The sequence below is a fragment of the Lepisosteus oculatus genome, chromosome 22 (assembly GCF_040954835.1).
Source record: "Lepisosteus oculatus isolate fLepOcu1 chromosome 22, fLepOcu1.hap2, whole genome shotgun sequence".
NCBI classification, from domain to species: Eukaryota; Metazoa; Chordata; class Actinopteri; order Semionotiformes; family Lepisosteidae; genus Lepisosteus; species Lepisosteus oculatus.
Window position 1 is genome coordinate 8,176,966 of NC_090717.1, and position 25,187 is coordinate 8,202,152.

General features: G+C 41.8%; 3 protein-coding genes across 12 annotated transcripts in view; all 3 read right to left on the reverse strand.

Annotated features, from left to right (window-relative positions):
* The window catches only part of ep400 (E1A binding protein p400), a 35,600-nt gene extending 25,540 nt beyond the window's left edge, over nucleotides 1-10,060 (reverse strand). For 2 of the 7 annotated variants that reach the window (XM_069181932.1, XM_015366304.2), the window contains exons 1-12: nucleotides 9,868-10,060; nucleotides 7,365-8,689; nucleotides 6,551-6,661; nucleotides 5,635-5,716; nucleotides 5,305-5,424; nucleotides 2,980-3,389; nucleotides 2,283-2,582; nucleotides 1,243-1,428; nucleotides 972-1,112; nucleotides 624-702; nucleotides 291-349; nucleotides 128-185 (exon numbers count right to left, since the gene is read on the reverse strand). In XM_069181932.1, the coding sequence (XP_069038033.1) occupies nucleotides 128-185; nucleotides 291-349; nucleotides 624-702; nucleotides 972-1,112; nucleotides 1,243-1,428; nucleotides 2,283-2,582; nucleotides 2,980-3,389; nucleotides 5,305-5,424; nucleotides 5,635-5,716; nucleotides 6,551-6,661; nucleotides 7,365-8,660 (2,842 nt within the window). In that variant the 5' untranslated portion in view covers nucleotides 8,661-8,689; nucleotides 9,868-10,060. The remainder of the gene's footprint in view (nucleotides 1-127; nucleotides 186-290; nucleotides 350-623; nucleotides 703-971; nucleotides 1,113-1,242; nucleotides 1,429-2,282; nucleotides 2,583-2,979; nucleotides 3,390-5,304; nucleotides 5,425-5,634; nucleotides 5,717-6,550; nucleotides 6,662-7,364; nucleotides 8,690-9,867) is intronic. The other 5 variants (XM_069181938.1, XM_069181936.1, XM_069181933.1 and 2 more) reach the window with 5 other exon arrangements.
* Nucleotides 10,061-11,085: 1,025 nt separating this feature from the next.
* pus1 (pseudouridine synthase 1) lies at nucleotides 11,086-16,172 on the reverse strand. 2 transcript variants are annotated; one of them, XM_015366017.2, is made up of 6 exons: nucleotides 16,070-16,172; nucleotides 14,259-14,518; nucleotides 13,982-14,119; nucleotides 13,142-13,244; nucleotides 12,034-12,731; nucleotides 11,086-11,671 (listed from the first exon to the last, which is right to left on the reverse strand). In XM_015366017.2, the coding sequence occupies exons 2-6, from the start codon at nucleotides 14,472-14,474 to the stop codon at nucleotides 11,636-11,638; spliced, it is 1,191 nt and encodes a 396-aa protein (XP_015221503.1). In that variant the 5' UTR covers nucleotides 14,475-14,518; nucleotides 16,070-16,172; the 3' UTR covers nucleotides 11,086-11,635. The 2 variants fall into 2 exon arrangements, with proteins under 2 accessions (XP_015221503.1, XP_006640452.2); XM_006640389.3 differs by lacking the exon at nucleotides 16,070-16,172 and adding an exon at nucleotides 15,702-16,050.
* A 4,037-nt stretch (nucleotides 16,173-20,209) lies between these two features.
* The window catches only part of LOC102688482 (serine/threonine-protein kinase ULK1), a 43,521-nt gene continuing 38,543 nt past the window's right edge, over nucleotides 20,210-25,187 (reverse strand). For all 3 annotated transcript variants that reach the window (XM_015366313.2, XM_015366314.2, XM_015366312.2), the window contains one exon: nucleotides 20,210-24,109. In XM_015366313.2, the coding sequence (XP_015221799.2) occupies nucleotides 24,054-24,109 (56 nt within the window). In that variant the 3' untranslated portion in view covers nucleotides 20,210-24,053. The remainder of the gene's footprint in view (nucleotides 24,110-25,187) is intronic.

Consider the following 25,187-nt stretch of genomic DNA (forward strand, 5'->3'; position numbering starts at 1 on the left):
TCGTTTACTGTATTAATCTGGACCAGAAGAAGCCTGAATCCATGGTCTGTGATATCTTACTTCACATCATACTTATTCAGGACCAGCAACAAGCAACAGTCACCCATCCAATTGTAAAATGAGTTACCTTCGCCATCAGCAACTGCAGCACTCACTTTTCTCTTTCTTCCAGAAGGTGATAGCTGCTACAGAAAAAACAAATATACAAAAGTCAAGGCAAAAAGGTGAGTTAAGTAACTACTTTTCACTATTTGAATACCACAGAAATTCCTTCTAAAAAAGGTTCTTACCATGGTGCCGGCCCTTTCTGATTTCTCCCCTGTGTGGTGAACAGGTTTTCCATGTCGCCCTGAAGCAATATTTAAAACTTTATTAGGACTCATCAAAATGCAGTTTCACACTGCTGTTTTCTAAATATAGAAAAACAATTAAAACCAAAATGACTGAAGTAAAAAGACACCCTGGCCGGTATTTACAGACATTTACATGAATATGCTGATAAGACAGCTCTGAACTTCATTCAAGTTCAGCAAGCCAACAACAGAATTCTTCTGAAAAATGGACTGAAGAGCTCAACGTCTGACAGGGTTCATCAACACACATGTATACTTTTGAAAAATTACCTTTGTTTTTTCCTCTCTGCAGACTAAGCGCTTTTCTTCTTTTCTCGTAGATCTCAATCTGAAGTTTGATTTCAACAACCTTGGAAAAAAAAATGACCACCAGCAGTCAATTCACATGTCTTACAGTAGTTGTTGGTGAATCCAGGCGAACCAATTTAATTGCGAGGATTTCTTTAAACGGAATTCTAAACCATTCTATAAAAACCACGATTAAAGAGAACACACTCTTGACAGGCCTCGCCAATCCACTCCACCAATCCTCAAACAGAATCCCAAGAAAACAGTTATACTGCGAAGTGGGGAGAGCCGACAGGTGTGGGAATGCCCAGTGGCAACTGCAAAGCTCACCTGTTCAATATTAGACCAGAAGAACTCCACCTCCCTTGCGATCGTACATGCAATACGTCTGAGTCTTGCCTCCTCTTCCTTCTTCATCCTTTCTTCAACCTGTTTTTGTTCATCGTGGTAACGAGCACAGGTTCTGACGAGCTAAAAATGACAAGATACTCATTCCAGTCACAACCAGAATGAAAATGCCTCCTGAACTGGGAAATCGTGTGGGTCAACGGGAGGTGGAGGAAAAGTCTTAGGATCACTTCCTCTGGTACAACAGAATTACCTTCTTAGCAGCAGCCATCTTCCACCTCCTCTCCTGAGCAAAATCGGCTGCCATCCACTGCATCTCTTCCAGTAGATAATCCCACTGAGATTTGGGACGTGGGGCTTCCTGCAGTTTTGGCAGCCGGCTCAGGGACCACAGGCCCTCTTTCCGCAGTTCTGCTACCCGCTGGTGCACCTGGTTCTCCTGTGGGGGCGACATCCATTCGATGGGCACTCGGTCAAGTTTTTACTAACAAAATCTAATTACATCTTGGCAAGGGTTTAGGCATGTTAGATTTTAGCTGTAGTTTTAAATAAACTTGACACAGGACTAGAAAATCTGTCATCAGGTTTGAGGTCTTCTAAGCAAAACCTTACCCTGCTACTCTAACAGTGTGACAGGAGTGCTAGGCAACTAAGGATGAAATAGAATAACACCTTACAAGCTTGGGGGTCTGAGGTCAAAATCGATTACAGTAACAAGTAAATTCATATACTAGATCTGTTAATAAATTTGAACAAGAAGACTAATAACCATTTTACAGACTGGAAAATAGGTCTCATTTTAAATTGTGAAAATGTCATATTATAAACTTAGGAGCAAGTGCACACAGCAAAGTCACAAAAGAGCCACAAATCTTTAACAGTGGTAGTTTACCACAACAACTTGAAGGGCAAACTGTAGTTATGGTTGCTCATGAAATCTGCCAAATTTCTCTTCAATCCGTGTAATGCTAGGGTGTCAATCATATGGTTAGTGGGCTGAGTCTAGCCCATGTGGCAGGTGCAGTCAGAGTCACTGACCAGTATTCAGTCTGACCCTTTTCTAAGCATGCATAGCCCACACCAATAGCCACACCTGATCATGCTACTGTAACATTCTCGGACACATGCACATGGACACTGTGGTTCGATACCTCCATCCAATCACACCACTCCTCTTTGACAGATCACAGATGATCGTCACGCGTAACAAGAGCTGTCCGAAACATTCCTTTCCCAACATTAAAAGAAAGTAGCGGCAGGTGATTTCTGCAAATGCACCATGACCTTCCTTACCAGTTTGGCTTGCTCTGCTTGCTTGTCTTGAGAGCTCTCCTGCGTTGCCGGAGTAACCCCCTGCGCCGAGACAGACATTTTAGGAAGAGAAGAGACGTTCACACCAGTCAGCTTGGTCTGGGAAACGGACGACGTGCTCAAGCCTGAGGCGGGCCTGTTCGCCAGCACTGGGTAAGTGATAGAAGGTGACGCTGTTGCTGCTAGTGTTGCTGGTGAAATTGAAGAGGTAGGTATGGCATTTGCCACAAGTCTCTGGCATGCCTGGGTTGATTCTGAAGCAGGTCGCATCAAAGTTACAGTCTATTATAAAGGGAGAAGAAAAGAGCTAAATCACAATGCAGATACACTATAAATGCATGCCAGAATTAGACAGAACTTCCAAAACATGAACATGACTCACTACTCATGACTAACAAGATGTCCACAAGCACATTCAACCTTTATGTCATCATCAAGCCAGAGAAACCATATCAGAGTTATTACTTGAGTCAGACTTAGAGACTATTTCAGAGCATCTACACATTAAAATGAACACAGCCAGGACAAATGAAAATCAAAATCAGAAAATGAAAATAAAAACATTGCACTAACACCCAAAATGCTTGAGAAAACAAAAGAACTCCAACAATTCTTAGATTGCTATTAGTAAACAAAGTGCATTTAATCAGAACAAGATGTAGGTTGACTGCAAACTTACCGTCTGACCCTGCGGTAGCAGGGGCTGAGTCTGTGGTAGCTGTTGTGTGGCCTGTATCTGAATGTGAAGCCCTGATTGTATGTGCTGCTGCAGCTGAGCCTGAAGCTGAGTCTGAGGGTTGGCGGCGATGGGCACAGGCCCCTGCTGCTGGACTTTCACCTGGGATGCGAGCTGAGCCGACTGCTGGACCTGGGCCTCCACTAAAGGCTGCTGCTGCTGTGCCAATTGCATGGTAGCAGGAAGCGTGTTCAGAGGGATGTTAGTGGGCTGCAGACGACCAGGTAACTGGGGAGGAGGAGTGTGCAGACTTGCCGCATTCTGGACGGGAGGCCCCTTGGACGGGTCATACTTCTGCTGAATCTGCTTTTGCCCAGCAATCTGAACAGCCTGAGGAGTCGGAGGCATCCCTCCTGGAAAGAGGAAATAAAAAAATAAAACCAAATTGTTCAGCATTTTCCCCCAAAGAGTCACCTGAGGGGTCACGCCAAAGAGGATCGTTCATGTGCCTACTCAAGCATTTCAGAGTATCACACAAACTGAGGAGCGCTCTTCTCTGCAATCCTCTCCCACTACTGGAGCTGTGTCCTTGCTTCGGGATTAGAGAAGAGGAGACTGCAAAAAAAAGGCCTAAAAGTAAAACCGAAAAGCTTTTAAAGTGCCTGGAACACGGCTTTAAGAAAGCCTGCATGCTTGGTTTTTGTTAGTCTGTATCAGTTCTTAAAAAGAAAGCACTGTTTTACAAAAGAGATACTCGGGTATTCCTGGGGAAACAATATTATTAAAAGGGAGAAAGATGCTGAAGATAAACTTAATCATGGTTATGAAAACCAAATATAAAAACAAACATACGTAAGTGTTTCCATTTGTTTATTTTTTAATTTGCTATTATGTCATATTACTTGAATTGGACAAGCTAACATTAAGTTGAAGCCTTTCCCAAATTAAGCGATCAAAACTAAGGAAGAGAGTCAGGGGATCTGGACACTCCTTGTAAGGAAGAACAAAATGTATTCATTTTCTATACACTCTCTCAGTACCTACAATTTAACACTTTTACAAGTGAAAATTATTTGTTATTGGCAATGTTTTGCAATAACAATTAGGACTATGCTATAAAATGTTAATAAAACTGCAGTACACCTCATGACGCTACAATTGTAGTTTGGTAACATCACTGCTCCTGTGCATGTGTTGCTCTCTTTCCAGGGGTAACATCCCCCGAGAAAAACAGATGCATTAACAATTCCAAACTGCAAGAGGTCATCAAATATTTATTGAAAAATGTATTTTATTCAAGGCAAACATTCTTTTGTTTTTTTTTTTTACAATAACATCTAGACTTAAGCATTCACTACAAAAGTGTTATGCAGTTAGATTTCAAAAACACATGCAACCAACACCTTCAGCAGCACAGCTTAAAAGGAAAACAGGACGCTGTTGGATTTAAAAGTAAATTATAAAAAACATTCAGCACTATTACAAAACATCACATGTTCAGCATGCAGTAGCAGACTCATTCTTGCTGGAAAGGAGCATTTAAAGTCTTAAGACAGTGGTGCACAAAACACAGTTTGCGAAGCAGATGAAATCAGCAGAGCAGACATTGGTTTTCACAGGGCAGATTGCGCAGAGCTGCAGACACTGGAGAAGTGGGGAAACTCCCTGCACTAGCGATCTGACCTCCTGCACTGGAACCGTCAGCCTTTCTGCGCCAACATCAACAGGACCGACAGGAACGCAAACTGCCCCTCAGCAATAACCTCACCGACCCACGGCAAGCCATTCCCTAATGCCTTAAAAGAAAATGAGCTCTCTGAACAGATGCGATGACAGCGGCCAGAAAACAATGGGCTTAACGTCAGACAAATGGCAGATGAAGAGAAACCTCCAGAGCATTTCTCTATACGACGCATGGAAAAGGGAAAACAAACCAGCAACGTGACGTGCAGACTGAATGCACTCCCTTGCCTTTCTAGAACCAAAGCGCGGCCCAGAAAACACTACCCGTCAAGATGCACAACACCGACAAAGGAAACCAAACCGAAATGGATGAATGGTCAACGGATCAAAGGAAACAAACACGTGGCACCTCCCTCTTCCTGCACCGGTCCCTGCTCTGCACTCTCACAGCTCATGCCATCTACCAAGTCCTCCACTTCCTTCAATGACTAAGTGCTAGATTTCTGCTGCCAACGATGCTGCACAGGATTCCGTGATACCCAATGATGGTACCTGGCATTCTGTAATGTCTGATTCGATTCTTGGTTGAAATACTTCCAGCAGCATCGAACAGAACACAGAACTGCCTCATATTAGCACTCCTACCTTGCACTGTTGGCATAAGCTGTTGAAGAGGAACCCCAGGAGATCCTAAAGGTGCTACACCAGGATGCTGGAAAACCATCCCATGGCGACCAACTTCAATCCGGGGCCTCTTAGCCTGATCTGGGATTTAAAACACACAATACCCTGATAACGCAAACACTTGGCATAAAGCAATGACCGTCTACAAACCATCCGCTCCCTTCACGGTTTTACGGCTACAAAGCGCTAGAAGATGCCGAATATCTAAAAAGCAGAAGCAATTTGGGGAAGAAAGAAACGGAAAACGAAAACAAAGAAAACACATCAAAAATCAAAATACCCCCGCCCTACCTGTTTGTTGCGAAGCCTGTCTCTTTAAGGCTTCGATCTCTACCGTGTTTGCAATGCCAGCAGTTGACGTACCCTGATGCGCCTGCAGAGGTAAATAAAGCACATGATTAAAGGAAGAGGAACTGCTCCTCACAGACACCTCTAAACCATTAAAACTGTCCGTCAGGGGAAAGCGAAATTCTCTCGTATAATTCCGTCATGGGCAATAAAAATGGTGAACTATGCCCAAGGTGCAGATCACGGACAGATAAAGTGTGGTGCTCAATCATTTCTTTGTCCTCATTACAGCTGGCGCCGATGCTTGCCACCTGGTTCACTCTCATTTCATTGACGAGCCCAAAGTCTTTTACATTTTGTGCCACCTTGAGCTGTCAATTAAACAATGAACCCAACAGAAACTGAAACTGATTTTCTTACACTTTTCTTCTTACGCTTATAGTTGATTAGTCAAAATACTGAATTCACATTCAAGTCATAAAACACCTTGCAGCCAATTAAATAACAATAACCAAGTTGGGGTCAACACTAGATGAAAACCAGATGATCCTGACAGCCCTTATTAATGTCATTTAGGGATTACATCAAAAACTATAAATGGATATCTGGAGGTCTGTGCCTTTGGACAGACATGGTGTCAATAAAAAATGGCTCATTGCAAAGAAAGTACACTTCAGAAGCCTGTAAACTTCAGGAAAACGTAATTATAAACACTATTTAGCAATACTATCTTTAATAGTTGTGCTGCAAACTGTAAAATTCAGGATCCTGTCTGTCCATGCAACAGCTTTAAAAATAAGAATCAGAATGATCCCAATTATGTTTTTAAATCTCTTTGGGGTTTTTTTCCCGTCATGTTTCCTGGGTTTTTAAAATCTCAAGTGGTAAAGCTGTATGTGGCGCTGTCCAACACTTTTACCTGAAACTGCTGATGCTGCACTGAAAATGCAGCAGAGACATTGGGAGGAAGCTGTGTTGCTATGGCAACAGGTGTACCAGTCTGACCATCCTTTCCTGTTACCACCTTAACCTTTAAAAGAAAAATTTACTATTGAAAACTCATTTCTAATCATTTTTGTAATGTGGCAATAACATTATTTTAAGTGTGGTTCGCTGACAATGTAAACAGCATTTACGGTAGTCCTCTCTCCTCTTATAACTTAAATTATCTTCACTTCCAGCACAGACTCACAAAAATACGGGTCACTGCTCAGAAAATCAGAAAAATCCCTAACAAAGAGGACATTCTAAAATGCTTGCCTCTTTTTTTCCCCCCAACAAACTCAGAATCATTTTAACTGGCAAATTAAAATATAATAATATCTAGGATCAAATTTAATAATGAATAGGAATATGTGTTCAAAAGCTGCAAAAATACAGTTGCATGATGAAATTTATTTGTAAATTTAACATCTGAAATATTGACAAAACAATCAATCCAATAAATAAAACATTCTTCCAACAGACATTGGGTTCACCTTGAATTATTTAGTTCAATCAAGGTAAAAAAAGACAACTAAAATATTAGAAAACTAAAAGTTACACAAACTTTGCAAAGTTTGTGTAAGTTTGTGTTCACCCTTAAATACGTAATACCTTTAAAAAAGTGGAGTAGTTGCTTGCTGAACTTTCTACACAACCGAGCCTCAGCTGCTAACCTGCTAAAAGTGAGAATCTAAAATAACTCCAACCAAAAGTCTCTGTGGCTTTCATGCCCCCAAAAGCTGACTTACCTCATCGTTGATGACTTCAGACTGCTCCTCCTCCTCTTCCTCCTCGAGGTCGAGGTCGTTTTGCCGCAGGTAGGTGTAGAGGGGAACGCAGGGCTTCTTCTTGAAGGCCAGGAAATCCATCATGTTCCCCTGCAGGTGCTGCAGGAAGAACAGCTCTATCAGGTAGTCCTTGAAGACTTCCTTCAAGCCCTCCATCTTCTTGGTGTGGTGCTCCAGGCACTGTTTCCTCAGCTTGGCGATCTCCGGGGTGGCGGGGGCGATCTCCTCCAGCTTCTTCGGCGGCTTCTTCACCGAGCCGGAGGAGCCGGTGGGGGTGAGCGGCGGGTTCGGCAGTCCCTGGGGGGGGTTGGCGCGGGACGGGCTGGAGGGAGGCAGGGCGGAGGAAATCCCGAAAGAGGCGGCCGGACCCCCCACCCCCGCCACCACGACTTGGGAGCTCTTCTCCAAAAACACGGCCGGGGGCCTGGCCAGCTGGCCCTGGATGATGCTGCTGATCTGAGGGGGCAGGTTGGAGGTGGTAATGTGGCCGGGGCTTCCCAGAGTCTGAGACGAAGCCCCGCTGCCGGCTGGGCTCTGGGGTCCCAGGTGGTGAATGGTGCCCCCGGTCTGAGAGTGGGTCTGAGAAAGCCTGCGCTCGCGCACGGACCCCGGCGCCCCGGGGGAGGCCAGCTGCACCTGCCCCGCGGTGGTGGAGGCCAGCTGGGGCAACCCCGTCCCGTCCTGGTAGACGAAATGCCCGCTGTTCGATGAGCCGCTCAGGCTAAACGGCCGGACCAGCATGCTCGCGTCCACGAAGCGGGTGGGGCTCTGCCCGCACATGCCAATGCCCGCCGCCGGGGCGACCGATCTCTGGACCCCCGGCAGGGGCACCGGGCTGTGCTGGGTGGGGCTCTGCGGCTGGACCTGCTGGGGCAGGGGCGACGTCACCTGGATGTAGGAGGGCGAGCCGTGCTCGAATCTCCACTGCGGGGCGCTGTGCTGGAACCCCGGCGACGCTGGGCTCTGGAGGGGGAGAGTGGTGAGAGTGATCTGCGGGCTGCCCGCCACCATCTGCCCGACGTTCTGCAGGGTGATGTTCATGTTCTGACCCGTGACGGGGCTGCGGCTCATGATGATCTGGTAGTTGGGGGACTGAGGGGCCGACGGGCTGGCGGCGGGGGCGAACGAGGTCACTGGGGACTGAGGGAGGGTGCCTGGTTGCTGCTGCGATTGCTGCTCCTCTGCCTCAGGCCCGGTGAAGGATTTGGACCTCTGGAGCTGCCTCTGGACACCCTGTGCTCCACTCCCATGGTGCATTGTCCCCAGTTACAGTATCAAACACCTACCTGTGGGAGACAGCAGGAGTTCGACAAAGTCAGAAAAGGCAAAAATAAAAGAGGTGAAAAAGAAGACTGGCATGCAAGTTTTCCCAAAAAATTATCTTCCAATTTACAAAATAGGATATAACAGATACCATTCCTGATTTTTTATTGAATGCTGAGAAAAATCAGAATTAACCACAAAAGAATATGAATCGATGTTAGACTACTCAAACATGATTGATTTTGAAAGACGACTGCATATGACGCGCAGCTAAAGTCGCTTCTTTAAAAGGTCTGCAGAGTAGTTTATTTACAGTGTAACTTGTGTTCATTCTGAAAATCACATCTCCCGCCGGTAAATATGTACAAAGGGAGAAGAAAGTACACTTTCACAAAATATTATGGTACAATCTGAAACGGCAACTTGATCATCTTAGACACGACTTGTAAATCTCGATAAAGGTTCATTTAGTTAAGGTCACAATTTAAATACCCAGGCGGGCGACAGAATTAGGAACAGCACATAATTGTACCCAGGCGGAAGCTGTCAAAACAGGATGGCTTGTTCTTGCTGTCATGAAAGGGGTGTCGGGCGAAGACAGCAGGAATCTTGAACGTTAAACAGGCAAACTGCTTGTCGGTGGATTGCTTTAGCTTAAAAATGAATTCGCCTGCTGACAAGCACGCAAAGATACACCCTCCCTCTCGTACACATCGGTGTTTGGAGGGGATGCAAACACACATGACAGGTTTAAAAACAGAAAGAGTAGAGAAAGCTTGAGGACACGGAAAATGAGTTTTGAAACTTTTTTTTGCCAAAAAAAAAACAAAACAAAAACAAACATTACGTGCTGTGAGCACTTCTGTTCCGCGAACGCTGCCATTCATACAAAGCTACCCATTCTCGGTACCGCTAACTGCACAGGATCGCCCATCTCAAGCGAGCAAGCAGTGAGCGAGGCCTGGGCTTGCAAGCGCACGCAAGAGTAGTAAGGCGACTGTTATGTACGTATCTTTGATCTCGCAACCAGGTGAGACCCCGAAAGCGGGCACAAAGGTTGTTTTCCTCCGGATCTACACCGGGGCGCGCTCCCCCAGATACCCCCTGCGCTGGGAACGCGCGCAGACACGCGCCTCTCCCACTGCGCCCGGTAGCGCTTCGCAAGACCAAACACAGCTTCCTGCGTTTTTAAATAACTTACCACAAAATGGAACACCGCAGGAAGCTTCATCCACTCGTAAGGATCCCTTAAAACCCCGCGAATAAAAATCAGATATCCTGGATCTGGTATTGCCGGGGAAAACCCCGTAATTAGACACAAAGCTTGCGAGATCCTCCATTCGGTAACATGGCGGCCATTCCCCTTTTTTTCTCTTCTGTTGTTCCCGAAGAACCGGAAGTACTTCGATGTTTCTTTTAGAGGAGGCAGACGTAACATCGATTCACCCCGGAGACCGGCAGGAGAAGCAACCAATCAAATTGAGAACCTGGCCTTTTCGGACCAATGAGAAAAGGGGATCCGCCCCCTCGGTGGAAAAGTTGGCTGTCTTTGCATTAGAGTGAGCATCTGATATGTTATTTGAAGTAAAAAAAAAGATGTTATTTGAAGTCTAGGATTTTTTCTAGATTTTAGAAAACAATCTGAATATGTATATTAATATAGAAGACAGACTTTCAATTACGTTAGACAAAGTATATAAAACGTTTATTAATCGAATTTTCTTGACAAGGTATAGTTGTGTAGTTTTGTAATATTACAGAACGCTTAGTTATGGTCCCGTTTGTTATTTCTTTTCAGCTTATCCATTCTGTACTTTTATAGCCAACTCAAACATTTTCCTGCAAATATATAAATATGTACTGCCATGCAAAAGTATTCAGACCCTTCCTATCGTGTCCCATTTTGTTTTATAAATAACACATTTGTAACTTTTTACTAAGTATGCACGCTCAAACCAAAGACTTATAAAAGGTAAGATACAGTAAAAATAACACTTAAGTATTTCAGACTTGTGGACTCAATATCTGGGGAAAACACCTTAGGAAAATTACAGCAGCAAATATTTTTCAATAACTATTAGCTTTTTTTTCAAGCTGGGTGGTGATGAACAGCAATTTTAAAATATTTTCACAAAGGTTTCTCAGCAGGGTGCAAGTCAGGAGTTTGACTGGGAAATAACATGCTTGACAGTAGGGATGGTACTGACTGAGTGATGCACTTTGTTGGGTTTGTGTCAGATGTAAAGTTAAAAAGATCCCCTTTGGGTATTAATGTTTTATTGCCAAAATACACACATTTTGTTGCTGCATCCACTAAGCTACCATTTTATGTGCAAAGTTTACTGTAGTTCTAGTGATTAAAAGTTACGTTTAGCTATCTCGTTAAATAAAATGGAAGAAATGAACATGAAGCAATTCATCCAGAGCAATTCACTTTATTAAAAAAACCTGACAAAATCATAATTACCATGTTTACACAAGCAAATCTTTTTATGTCTGTTCTACATTTTTGCTGCAAAGGAAATAAAAATCACAAATATCCTTTTCCTGAAAGCACCTAAAATGCTTGTTTTTAGATATTCCATCTTGAAAACTGTAATGATATATGCTAGTTAAATATTAAGCATATTAAAATAGTCCTTAAAAAAAGTAAAAACAGCTTTGAATTCATACGGTTTAGGAGCAAAATCAATGATCAGTTAAGGAAAATAATTGATATCAATATTCTCGGCAACAACATCTCCTGTTTCAAATGAAAAATCTTATTCGGATGGAAAATATTTGATGAATTTCCATTTCTGAGAGAAGCAACATCATTTAACATTGATATACTAAACAAAAAAAAATCCTTTATTTCCTGGAAGCGATGGGAAGGTTTTACTATTTGGTTGGTTTCACATCACCACTTAAAGAGATGACCTCTTTGCAGGTAGCAGCAGAAAATGGTTTCAGATTCATGTAAACACAGGTCAGTCAGAGTCATTCCCTTCATCGTCTTCATCATCCTGACAATAAAAAAAAAGATTCTTTAAAATAAACAGTCATATACGATAGATTCTTAAGTGGGTAAAGGGGGTCGTCCTCTGTGAAATCAAAGTCATGAACAGAAAAATTTTAAAAATCTAATTTTTATATATTGGTCTTGTTTTTATATTCACCAAACAAAAAGGCATGAATAGATACTTCGATGCCAGATATGATCAAATCTGACTACTGAAATGAGCAATGAAAGTGAAGGAAACAGCTTTGCTCATTAAAGACAAAACTTGTCCATTGTTGCATTATGGGAGTGGAAAAGGGAATAAACCTAGAAAGACACTGTTGGCTCCATCTCTCACTACAATCCTGTATTCAGGAATTCACCTACCCGAGCTCCCGCTCCGCTGTTCTGAACCCCCGAAACGGTGGCTTCAAAGTCGTGGATGGGCAGGGTGCTTAACCAGTTCAGCATGGACTTCTCCTCCTGCTCCGTCTGGATGATGGTGGGGTAGATGTGCTCTTCTTTGAAAGCTGCGATCTTGGCCTCCTGCTCTCTCCAATCCAGGGGCTCGTGGAGGCCGTCGCTTCCGAAGCGCTTGTTGTACTTTTCGAAGTGGACCTGCTCGAGAACCAGCCCCAGGCCGGGGGCCTTGGGGATATCCACCTTCTTCTCACCCCAGCTCCTCTCCAGGGTGTCCTCGCCTGCGTAGCCCCTCACCACTGCGATGACCAGGCCGATCATCTTCCGGATCTGGTGCATCATGAAGCTCTGACCCTTCACCTTGATGACCGCGAACTCCAAGCCCTGCCGGACGAAGGGCTCCTCACAGAACATCTCCATGATGTAACGGCGGGCACTGGGGTCCCTTGGGCCCTTCTGAGAGGTGAAGTTGTGGAAGTTGTGAGTTCCCTTGTAGCACGAAAACAGTTTATTCGCCCTCTCCAGAGTCTCTTTGCTAAGCCGATAGCTGCTGTCCTGCTGGTCCTTGTCTTTATGTGCAAAGGCCACAGTTGGTAGCATGTAGGAGTAAGTCCTGGCATCACACTTGTTCTTCGAATTAAAACCACCAGTCACCCGCTTGAGCCCTGCGAACCAAACAGTTGGATTCACAACCTTTCAACACACTGCAGTTTTTGTCAGAAATTCACTCAACCTGAATTTGAGTCTATAATAACTGATATTATAAAGAAGGATGCAGCAAATGAGGAGGCCGTTCAGCCAAAGCTGATACAATAATCATATCAGAGTGGCTTCAGAATTAGAAATGTTCATTCTTTTACCTGTTGCGTGACTGTCTGTATCCAAGCCTTTATCATTTTCTACAAAACTGTGCACACTATTTCTAAAGGCACTGAAAGAAATAGCAGTGACTAACCCCCCCCCCAAAAAAAAAATAATGTCTGAGCAGCTACACCTGCCCCAGTGAAATCCATACAAGTAACCTTCTTGATTTCCCCAGTTTGGAAACTTTATCATAGAAGTTCTTTGAACTTACCTAAAACTTTGATTTGTGAAGGCAAGTGTCTGTTGATTTTTTCTAAAATATCATCTATCAGCCAAAGCTTGAGAGAGACAACCTGACCTGCTGCAGAGACACCCTGTGAATATATCAGAGAATGTTTTTTTTCTCAAAGAATGTTCATTAACCAGTCATAAATGTCAATCATCTTTCAATTTCAATTGTCTTTAGGCCTTTAGGTGAAGGGACTGCAGTTGCAACCCATTTGCCACTAGAGACTGCCAAGCAACCTCTAATTATTGCAGACACAGCAAGTGATTCACCCGTCTAATCGCTTTGATCAGTACAGGGTCACAGCCGGAGCCTGTCCACTACTGGCAAGCAGCGGGCACAAGGCGGGACACACCTGGACGGGGGGGCAGTCTAGTGCAGGGCACAGGAACACCAGGCCCAGTTTTTCCCAAAAGCCACTTTAACCTACCAGTAAATCTTTGGATTATGTGAGGAGACTGGGAAACCCAGCGAAAACCCATGCAAGTACTGGGAGAACATGCAAACACCATGTAATTTCATTAACTCCTTTGTGAGAGGTGGAGAAATGCAGATTCTCACATGGATGTAATCAGTGGTCCTCTGGTATATAAAGAGCATGCATGTTACTAGTGATTGAGGTTTTTCCATGGAGTCTTTGTTGGAAGACAGGAAAAAAAACTCCTTCAAAGTCTCCTGCACTTTGTCCACTTGTGTGTAGATCCCTGGGACCACAAATTGGTCTCTCACAATAGTAATGTCAAATGACCCATTATTTGCTCAGAACAATTGTGTGATTTTCAGGTATCATTACTGAAAAGATCACTCCATTCTCAGGTACAGTACCTTGTCAGTCCTTGCACATCTTTGGAATGACATTTTCTTCATATCAGTGCCATGGTTTTCTGGTATACACCCTGACTTGACCAGAGCTGTGACTAACTCATCTTCTATAGTTTTGAATTGTGATGAGCCTGGATTTCTCTTGACAAGCAAAAAAACAACAGCAAATTGTTAACCAAGCTACATATCAAACTTTTTATCTTAAGAAAAATACAAAACCCAGCAAAACCCATGTCAAATGCATTGGTTTGGGATGACTTCTATACGACATACTACCTACCTGCATACCATGATAGCCTTTGCCAGAATATGCCATCAGTAAAACAACCTTTCTTTTAGGAAGCTTCTTCTGCTCGTCATTAGTGTCTTCTGCATTTGGTTTGAATTTTTTATCCACATGGCCAATATCTCCATGATCATCTTTCCCCTCGGCAGTTCGTTTGAGTGTGTCATTAGCCTCTGCAGGAATCTCCTTCAGATGCAGTTCCTCACTCATTTTGCAAGATGTTTGAAATAAATGGATGCTCGTATCAGCCCAGCCTACAAAAATGCAATAAGAAAAGTATATGCTATATAAATGAAATAATGCACATTAATTTAATATTTTTTGCCCACAGTCCTACCTTATAGACTGCCTTATAGATTGCAATCCCTGTACAAAGAGTAAACCTGCTGAATAATACTACAGGGCAGTGTGAAAATATTACTGAGAAAATGAATATTGCGTAAATTACATACATATAGTGTTTGGAAAGATGCAATGGTAACAAAAATACTGTATTGTAAGTATTACTCATTATATTAATAATGAATAATAGAGAATAAGGGTTAGAGCATCTACAAAAGGCTCTTCTGTGCTTCAGACCTCCAATGCCACTGAGATAAACCTCGAGATATCTGTACCATAGTAAAGCACTGACACCTCAGTGACGCTTTTATGAAAATATGCTGTGGTTTCCTGTGATAATCCTGTAGAAATTATCCGCAGCAGAAATACATGAGGAATACTACAAAATTATTTGTGGAAAATTAGTACAGCAACACAGGAACAACAATACTACAGAAATACCACGGTCCCTTCCGTAAATTACTACCTATACTGTACATAATCAGAATATCCTAGGAATTCTGTTATAGTAATATATACAGTACAAAGGAAACCTCTATACCCCAAATAATCCCAACTCATCACTGATTTATCCTGTAGATATTGAACTCGCCCTAATAATAACCATCGATCGTATTTCTGCAGGGCAGGTGCCAGGACAGTTCGTAGAAGGGTAGTCTTTTAACGCACAGGGTGGGATTGTACCATCACAGAATTAATGTGTATAACAGGAATAGTACCGGACTGAGAAAACAGAAAAAGCCGTGTAGTATTTTAGTACATTTTACAACGCACAGGAACATTTACAAAATATCACCATGATCAATGGCACAAGATCGCTGAAGTAAATCCTAAAGTATGAACAGAATATTCGGTAATTGCGCATTTCAAATAAAACTGCAAAGTCTTATAAGTATGTATCTTATAAAACAAAAAATCCTCGAATGAAACAAGGTACTTCAAATTATAATTCAAGTAACAACGCGTCAACAATATCCAATGAACACACATACCCCTGTCAAAGCCCCACCTATCTAAAATAGCCTGCATTGCTTGAAAATGCATGGTTGTGCATTTATCTGCCCAACGCATGGAAATAAATCTCTACAAACTTACCTTTAACACACGCAATAGGGGGACTTCTTAATTTATTCAAAATCAGTCGTAATTTTAGCATTTTCTTTACTGGTCTGGCAATGTTTCCGGCTTCCGTCGTTTTTATACAGCTTTATTTTTTTTATTTTAAACTGCCCATAGAGATACGATTGCGAATACAGTTAGTACGTAGAATTAGCAGCCAGTTAAGATCCTGTTAAGTTTGCAGCGTTAACGAAATGCCTCTCATTTTAGCTAACTGTTCTCGTAAAGCCCTACTCAGATTAAATAAAAAAGATCCTGGGCTAAAACACGGGAACGTATTTTAAAATAACTGCGTTATAAAATAAAACTGCGTTCAAAAATAAAAGAAACACATTTATTTTTACCCTGTCAAAGGAACTCCCAGCCTCGGCTATCTTCCTTCCCGGAGCTGCAGTAAAACCCACGTGGATAGTAACCCCGATGACCCCTGACCTTCTCTTCTGCAGCAATCCTCGCGACAGCAGAACACGATGGCGAGAATGAGAAAGGATGTTCAGTTTGTTTCGCACGGCTGCCTAAATTGTGTTTGTGTTGTTGTCATTACGGCTTGATCCAACAGTAATGTTGCTCATGGTCTTTCCCTTTTTAAATCTGTAAACATAGAATGTATTAAATACTATGTTATATTTAAGTGATCTTCTCCCATGTATGTTTTTCGTACTACACGAGGATTGAAAAATAAAGATAAAGAATATCTTTAGGTATCTATGAAGAAACGATGTTATTTTAAAAGTTGGAACATTTTTTACTGCCGTCTTTTCTTATAGCAGATGAGATGACTAACATTATACTGACACTATAGCACGAACATAGGTACATGGGATATATTTCTGATGTAGGACTTATCTATATGCTTTACAATGTGTATGTTATACACGAACACATTTTTTATACTTTATGCACTGTATGCACTATGTGCACTATACTATGCATTTTAAAAAAAATGCATTGATTACAGAGAGTTGGAACTTGACGGTCTTGTTTCGCTGTTTGTATTACACTAGAGGGCAGCATTCCCTTTTTAATTGTGACAGACTTAGCTCGGTGATTATGTAACGGCTCAAAGCACTCTCCTAGCAAATGCAAAACTAAATGCAAATTTCGTCTTATGTTGCTGAAGCTGTTTTGTTTGCTTTTGGGGGAAAAAAATAAACAACGGGCCTAAGCCCCCCTTCATATAGAAACTTAACTAAATTCATTATTGCTTCATTCCATAATTGCGAAAACCGGAGTATAAAACAATACGACAATAACAGAAACAAGATTGAGCTCCATCTCAAACACTGCCGGTCTCTTGTCAATATAGCGACATTCACATCAAAGATAAGGCCACACCACATGGGGGCGATTCAGGCTGAAGGAAGCGCCACAGCGGCGCATAAGAGCTCCAGTGTTAGAAACCCATTGTTTCCAAGTGGAAAAAAAAAAGTACAAAACAGTCATTACCTTAAAACAACAATCAAGGAAATATACTAGGAGTAAGTTTGGGTAAAAGGGCTGGAAAATGATTTGTTACATGAAGGTAGTCTTGTAATGAACTACACTCTTATAATCGACTATATTGTTTTTTTGTGATTTTCAATTTGTTGTATTGGCACAACCTGTTTGCTTTAGATTTATTTCATTCAAGGGTTACACATGAAATCTGCTGGATTGGGTTTAAAGAAATAGCAGTGTCCACATTGATGTAAGTGTTTTTTTTTTTTTATCGATATGAGTCACGCAAGAGTGTGGTTCAGTGCCTTAACATTCATACACCCTTCAGTCCTCCCTTTTCTGAGCAGCTGAGTTCTGGCAGGGGTAACCTGGGAATACAAAGAAGAAAGGCCGCAGATGAAGTGCAGCCGGGATGAGTTTAGACATGGATGGTCTTTGACTAATCTAGAGCATGATGCTTGGAGACAACAACAGCTCCTGCTGGGCCTCCCTGACCTTCCTGATCCAACAGGAGTCCCAGAGAAACTCAAAAAGTATAGGAGCATGTGGGAGTAACAGAGACTGAGAAGAGGAATTAGGTTCTCTATAACCATAACTGCACAAAAAAACTGATCTTATACTTTTAATATGTTAACGTATTACAAATGGAAGATTGTGAATTATGCAAGATCAGGGAAACACTCTGTCACAGTGCGGGAACAGGAGAGAGAGAGAGGTAATTTGGCAAAAGGGGGGAAACGGCAAGATATATTTAAATTGAAAAGAAGGGCAATTAAAATGCTTCTTGTTGACAAGCCTTGTACCTTCAGTAAAATTGCACAAGGCCTACTGAAAGCACAAATATTTAAATATGCATATTCTTCAGCGATTAATAGAAATAAAATGTTTTATTTCTACAGAGGTCGAATTAATACAACTTTTGGAGGAGTCTGAATCCTGTCTTTTTGAAGGGTCAAACAAGTAACTATGTTTTCAAACTGGAAGTAGTGTAGGAATCACTGGTTCCACACAAAACATCATCAGGCTGGTGGGCTGCTTTTGTATTTGTGTGCTGACATGAAGATGAATTATTAGAACTCTGGGGTGTGACCAACCTTTAACCATGACGTTATACACAGTATTAAAGATACAAACAGTCAATATACTGTAGGCACATTTGAAAAGGCCATAAACTTTCGCAGCTTCTAAGAAATTAAACTTAAAGAGCCCTTATTAGAATAAAAAGAGCACATCTACTGTCACTCATGTATTGTCCCTGCATTGGCTTTCAATGACATATTTAATTGATCTCAAAATCTTTTTTCTTCTTGAATCACTCAGCACTGTTCAGCATCTTTAACTTGTGCCGATATTTCTTTCTCTTCCATCACTGGGAAGAATCCCGGTTCTGGTGAGCTTCAGGGTACATATGGTTTTCACTGCCGCACAGTTCCCAGTGACTTAACGGATCTAGCCACCAGCTTAGTCAAGATTAATGTAACCTTCACTCAAAGTGAAGTTACAGTACAAAAGACGAATTGGTTGCAAGGAAGGCAAAAATGAAACTTTGAGAGCTGGTTAGTTAAAGTGAATGCTTATAACGCTCAGAAACACAATGCATTCGTTTAACAGAGAAAACAAGTTTCTATTGATCGGAAACCAAGTAGTTTCTACTGATCTGTAACTCATGAAACTGAATGGAAACAGATCGTCTCAGCGCGCGAACTTTCATCAGACAGATGGCAAATTGAGCTGGACTTGCTCCAATTCTTATTTGTAAGAACATCTGCGCTTTGAAGCTGATCAGGTGGAGCTGCCAGACACGGGCAAGGGGGAGACCTTCGGAATGCAATGATCTGCCTCCTGCTTTTTGGGGATTTCACAGATGTTAGGTTTCCGTGCCGCTGTTCAGGCGCAGCTCAGCCCTGATCTGCGAGGCCACGCGTGTCAACTGCTAGGCAGGCCAGCAGAGAGACTATAAGGCTCCTCAGAGGTACGTCTTTCTGCCTTGTGCTGCAAAAGCTCAGTGCGCCGATGGCAAGGAAGATGCAGTTTAACAACCAGCCACTGAGAAGACACGTCCGTCTGGGATACCATGCAAACAAAAAACAAACCATAATGCATGGGAGAGAACGGACTCCGGCAAGATGGAGTTTTCATTGATAAATTCCAGAGCTCTTTTGTTTCAAAATATCCTTAGTGTGTGTCCCAGAGCCACCTAATATTGTGCATTTATACCATCCGTTTTGTACACTTCATGACTTGTACAAATGAGTCTGTGTGGTCATTTATCTTTGTATACACTGAAGTCCTCTGGCACCTGGACAGTTTTAGTCACTATTTTTCTGACTAAGCCTGACTAATTCCAAACCCCACCTCTGAAGGAGTTCTGTTATTTGCTGCTACCTGGGGAAAACCCACTCACAATCGGGTTTTGACGTAGCATAGCCTAGAACGTGCATTGTTGAGCAGCCTATCTGCACTTTTAACAAACTCACATCAGAGCAGGTGGGATTTGGATCAAGTTTGCCTGGTATTCAAGCTGCATGGTGTAACAAGTCTTCGCCATTATCTCACGGTGACTCAACTCTGCCAAGATGGGCTGCATAAGCCAGCTTGAACTGCAAGGTTCACTGCAAGGCAGACTGACCGCAGAGAACCCACTACTGTAAAGTCTCGCTCTCAGTGGAACAACTCCACTCGCTCATTCCTTATGGAAGCAGGTCATGGGTGTACGTGCTGGGAAAAAATAACGGGACTGTGCAGCAGCCAAGCTCTAATGTAAACAAGTTTGTGAACTGAGCATCTGGGACACTTGCACATAGTTTGCTTCACCACTACAGGTGATTGAAAGCTAGCAATCAACTGTAAAAGCCAGCTGTATAGGAAATATTTTATAAAACATAGTGCTTGATTACAGAGATATTTGGTTTTGATTACAGTTTGGATGGAGAATGTCATTTGCTTTGTAGTACCAACTTGATAACTTTCTGAAAACAACCACACATCTGGCCTCATTGTAGAATTCGTATGCTAACAGTAACAAAATCACCTTCCAAAACTTACTTTTCACCTCTTTATTTGTGTTGCACAATTCAAAGCAAAGAAACAAAAAAAGTACAGCACACGGACAAATTTGTTTTAAAAAAGTCAAGCTTTGTCTTCAAAGATGCGTAACACATACAACATTGCAAATTATATTTATAGGATTTTATTAAAAGATGCTACACCAACCTTGCAACAAAATATTTCAGATGCAGTACATGTAAAAGTTTTTTTTAAAGCATTCCTTATATCTATAAAGCAATAAATACTAATTTACATAAATTATTTACAAGCTATATGGTAAGGTTAAGATAAAATATATGATTAAATGATGGCAAAAGAATTTTGTGTATATATATTTATATATATATTTGTAAGCACAGTAGCAAATCTTTCAAGTACTACGAAAAACATACATTGGTTTGGTGAACTGTAAACTGCGTACAGGAGGTGTTCATCTTGATGCGAGCATTCCTTTTACATTCATTTCTCACAGCCACAGTGGCTGGATACCTTCAGGTGATGCTGGTTAAGGTGACAAAGTGCCATAAACTGGAACATTAAACACTTGCATCAAGCACAGGAAGCTTGATTTTCAAACGGCTGTCTCTTCTGCCACTGTTGTTCTCTTTGAACACAGCAACGTGGCACGTGTCAAACAAATTCAGCTGACTCTTCCAAACTCGCAAAACCTCAAACGTAAATTTCTTCATCATTCTTTGTGTTGTTGAGGAATACATTTGCCCAGCTCTCTCTCACACACACTCCACCAGTTTTATAACTACCACTTTGTAAATAACAACAGCCATTTCTCTGAACATTCAAGCTTTTTACATGCAAAACCACAATTCTGCACAATCATTCACCCCAATTTGGCTACTCTGTTTCATGACAAAGAAGAAAAAACAAAACAAAACACACCTCCAAAACATGATACACTTAATAAAATACAAATGACATTGTAAAAACTAACTTTTTTTTTGCAGTGTAGAAATTTAGTTTCATTGAATGCTTTCAAAAGCACTTTAGCTTTAGCTTATCTGTCCCAAACACGGACAACAAACAGCTCCTTAAAAATATAACAAACAGAAACAATGACAAAAAAAGAATTGCACACGCTTATAAACACCACACACACACACCATCTGTATGAATGGTGAGAGAAAAAATATTCTAAAACACATTTTGCTCTAAACAAACAGGACATAGATGTTCTAGGTCTGTACATACTGCTAGGTGATCAACATACAGTACTGATTCATTTACTAGTAGTGCAACAAAATTGAGGAGCACGATCTACCACTCAATGCACTAGTCGTGAGTTCCTAGTCTGCTGGTATGGCACCACATGCAGTAGCAGTAACAGGCAGAATGCCACCCAGCATCATCACACTACCCCAGGCACAGAAATGTGTTGGCTTTAAGGAGACCCTTGTGGATCTCGATTATGCATAGCGGGAGGGGAGAAATAAGAAACTTTTTGTAGTCCTCTGAGGATAACAAGAAAGCAGGACTTGCTAAATGCTCGCTGTCTGCCACCCATTCTGAGGCATAACCCACAAGCCTGCCCTCTCTTTCTTTCTGCAGTACATGGGCCAGAAGGGATGTACAGACTTTGGTTTCAATCTAGTCTCATATAAAGCACTCATCTTGGATTTATTAAATCCTGTGCAAGTCTAGAACTGGTTCCCTCACCTCACAACAAGGGAAGCAGTAAATTTGCAGATTATTAAAATGATTATCACATTTCTTAAGGTTGCTTGAAAGACATTGCGTCTGACAATATGGACAAATTTCAACCTGCTCAATGACTGCAATGGACAGTATGTTGTTTGCTGGACACCTCAAGGACTCAACTGCGGCTCTACACTCAAGCAATAATGTACTGAAGGTTATTCTGCTGGTGAAAAAAGAGATTACTTTTGAGGTGACCCACAAAGGAACAGAAAAAAGTTCATTATTGTAAATCTGGGGGGGAATACAGATAGACTGCATATATCCAATTTGCTCTCTGTGGTGCATTTATTTTTGGGCTACAATGAAAAAACATTAAAGTGCTCTTCTATTAGTAAACTAGCTTAGTGTTTCATCTGGGATTTAAATGTAAAAAACTGCAACATGTTAAATGGCCTCTCTCATTTGATATCTTTTTAGCAGTTCACTAATATACCATTTATTCTGTTGAACTCATTCCTCAAGAGAGGAAAAACAGAGACAACAGCTGTGATGTGAAAAAGAAATGTTCAGCCAGCGACTACAGCATGCAAATGAGCCACAGCACTAAACCAAGGAATACTACATTGTCTGAACGCGATTATTAAAAAAGTTAATCTGCTGTTGAACTGCACATTGACCTTCTTGAAAACTACCAGAATAATATTCACATTGCACTGCCAGAAATCAGAAGCCATCACTAGCTCACATAAGTTTTTTTTTCAAGACAGTTGCCACATTTCCTCTTTTCTGAATTTCAGATATACATACCCTGATGCTACATGTGCTGCAGTTTCTACTTAATGACATTTGCATCACTTTGCTGCTACTGCTTGTTGTAGACTAATTTAGAAAAACAGCAGGACATTGTGAAAATATAGGACAGAAATTGAAATCCGGTATTTGTATTTCCATGTCTGGGAAGATGGCAATTCACATGATTTTTCAGCAAGACAGTAGGTCTAAAAAGCTAATTACTTGATATAGCATCAGACTAACTGTATCCTGTTATTAAATGATTTCTAATTTCCTGTGATTAAAAACTAAAAATGTGCTGCTTTTCTGAAACAAATAAGCTAACGAATGCCCATATTAAGCAGTGAAGGAAAGGCCTTGATTACATCACTTTTGGAGGAACATAATTCAATAAATAATCCTCAGTGATATTTTTAATTCCTTATGTTATGATGTAAGGAGGTAAGGCTTTTCTTAATCCAACTCGCAACATAAGGGCATACAAGAGGAAAGAGCCTAGAGAGAAGGGGAAAAAATGACAAAACGCGTTACATTTCAAAACAGAAAGTGGAATTAGTTGTTCTCTAAACAGCAGAGTGGAGAAAATAAAGAGCGTGAGGAAAGTGCTTCAAGGCAGCTTTTGATTGAGAATATAAGGTGAAGAAAAACAAAAGTCACACAGTCTGTCAGACACTACTGGACAGAGCATGACGGCTCACTTGTCTAATGAATTGCTTTTTTGACATCATACTGTGTATAATAATTTTTGCCTCTGTCTAAATCTGACTTCAGTTTGCTTCAGGCCACAGTACACTCTGGGTTTAAAATACACACCGACTTCCTTCCCTCTGAGACCTTAACAGTAAAGCTTCCGGCTTACGCTTGCTTTGGCTGAAACCCACCACACACCTAGTTCTGTTTTCATGTCTGTTTTTAACTGTCAAAACAGAACATTTTTAAAGGTGACACTTCGGAGATGTACACAGTATTATTTATACCGTCACGCATTTAGCAAGTAGCCTTTTGGTATAGTGAGATAGAGTAAAAGAAACATGAGTATCTCAGTCTTCATGGTCCTTCTTACAGACATGAAAGCAGAAAGCCATCCGAGTTGCCTCAATTAAGGGCTGCGGTGCAGACCCAGTCTCCTCTCATTTGTCTCAGGCACTCTCCCCTCACCACAGCGCACGCAGGCTTTAATGGGGACAACGCGCTCTCCAAAGAAATGAGGTCAGACTGTTTCTGCTCTTCACCTGCGGCACAGGATTGGATACACCTCACAGAGTCTGGGGAAGAGGCGAGGATTAAGAGAGAGCACACAAATGGAGAGAGATCGAGAGAGGAGGCGCTGTTTCAGGGCGCTCACGGCTGGGTGCTGAAACTTCTAGTGTGGTCACCACTTCAGGAAGCCAGAGGGCATCAAGCACAAAGTCCTGAATGCAATGCGGAAAGCCTTCTTTCGATACACGTCTTACCTGCAGATAAACAGAACACTCATTATTAGTAAGGGAAAAGTCAAGTGTGGGGAGAAAACATACTAGAAATAAGCCTTAATGGATGACTACTCCTTTGCTGAATTTCTTAAACCACCATGCTCAAATACAGTCCTTGTAATGTCTTAATTGTAATGTAAATTAATGTCACATTAATTTACAGGAGTGAAAGCCACTACACTCTGTAGACTTCAGCCACCATGGCACAATATGGTCTGGTCACTCCAATGTCATCATCCAAAATGGAATATATTGCTAACAGCTCCAAAATATTTCACCAGTCTTAACATGGGCTTATATCTTCAATATCTTCAAATTTGAATCATTTGAAAAATTTGAAAAAGCAAAGATCATTCAGGCCTGCTTTCTGTGCTGTAATGGACAGGTCATCTGGACATTCATAAAAGGTTTGGATTGATGAACAGAGAGAAATATGTATACCAAGTAATCCAGAAATGTGGATGTAGTTCATGTCATGGATGGCTACTTACATCCTGTATTCACTGCTTTGGAAACCTAAAGAGTCAAAAGTTTTGATGTTGGATTTGCTGCTCCCACCAGGCTGTAATGCCTATAGCTGACCACTGCTACTGAAATTAGCACGGGATCACCGAAGTATCATAAAGAACCCTGGAGGCTTTGAGGATGAGAGCTCTCTCCTCCAGGCTGTGCACAGAATTACTCTGTGCCTGGTTCTTAAAAGGATGAAAAAGTATTTTCCTTGTTTTGTTCCTGATGAGTCTTGGGTGACTGCTGTTCAGTCTCTGTGTTAACGAACCCACAGGGGCAAGGCCTGCCAACCACAAGGATCGATACTGCTTTCAGCACATAAGACAGGTGGCTTCTACTACCGGGCTCACTCAAGCAAATGTGCTTTCGCGAACAGAATGCAGACACTATGCTGGGGAACAAACAACATCCATGCTGCGTATAATGACTACCTGCCAAAAGCTAAGCCATTCAAAGTCAGTGGCTTCTCTCATCAGATTAGAGGATTCAAGAACACTTTGTACTCCTCAGCCTGATGAGAGAGTTTAACTTGGGCACCTTTCAGAGTTCA

What these genes read in the sequence shown, in the direction of transcription:
- pus1 (XM_006640389.3), bottom strand. Translation starts at nt 15,762, where the DNA reads ATGCTAAAATTACGACTGATTTTGAATAAATTAAGAAGTCCCCCTATT. An exon ending in CCCTATTGCGTGTGTTAAAG is followed by an intron (nt 14,519 to 15,701) that starts GTAAGTTTGTAG and finishes GCATTTTTGTAG; the next exon opens with GCTGGGCTGATACGAGCATC. An exon ending in AAGGCTATCATGGTATGCAG is followed by an intron (nt 14,120 to 14,258) that starts GTAGGTAGTATG and finishes TTGCTTGTCAAG; the next exon opens with AGAAATCCAGGCTCATCACA.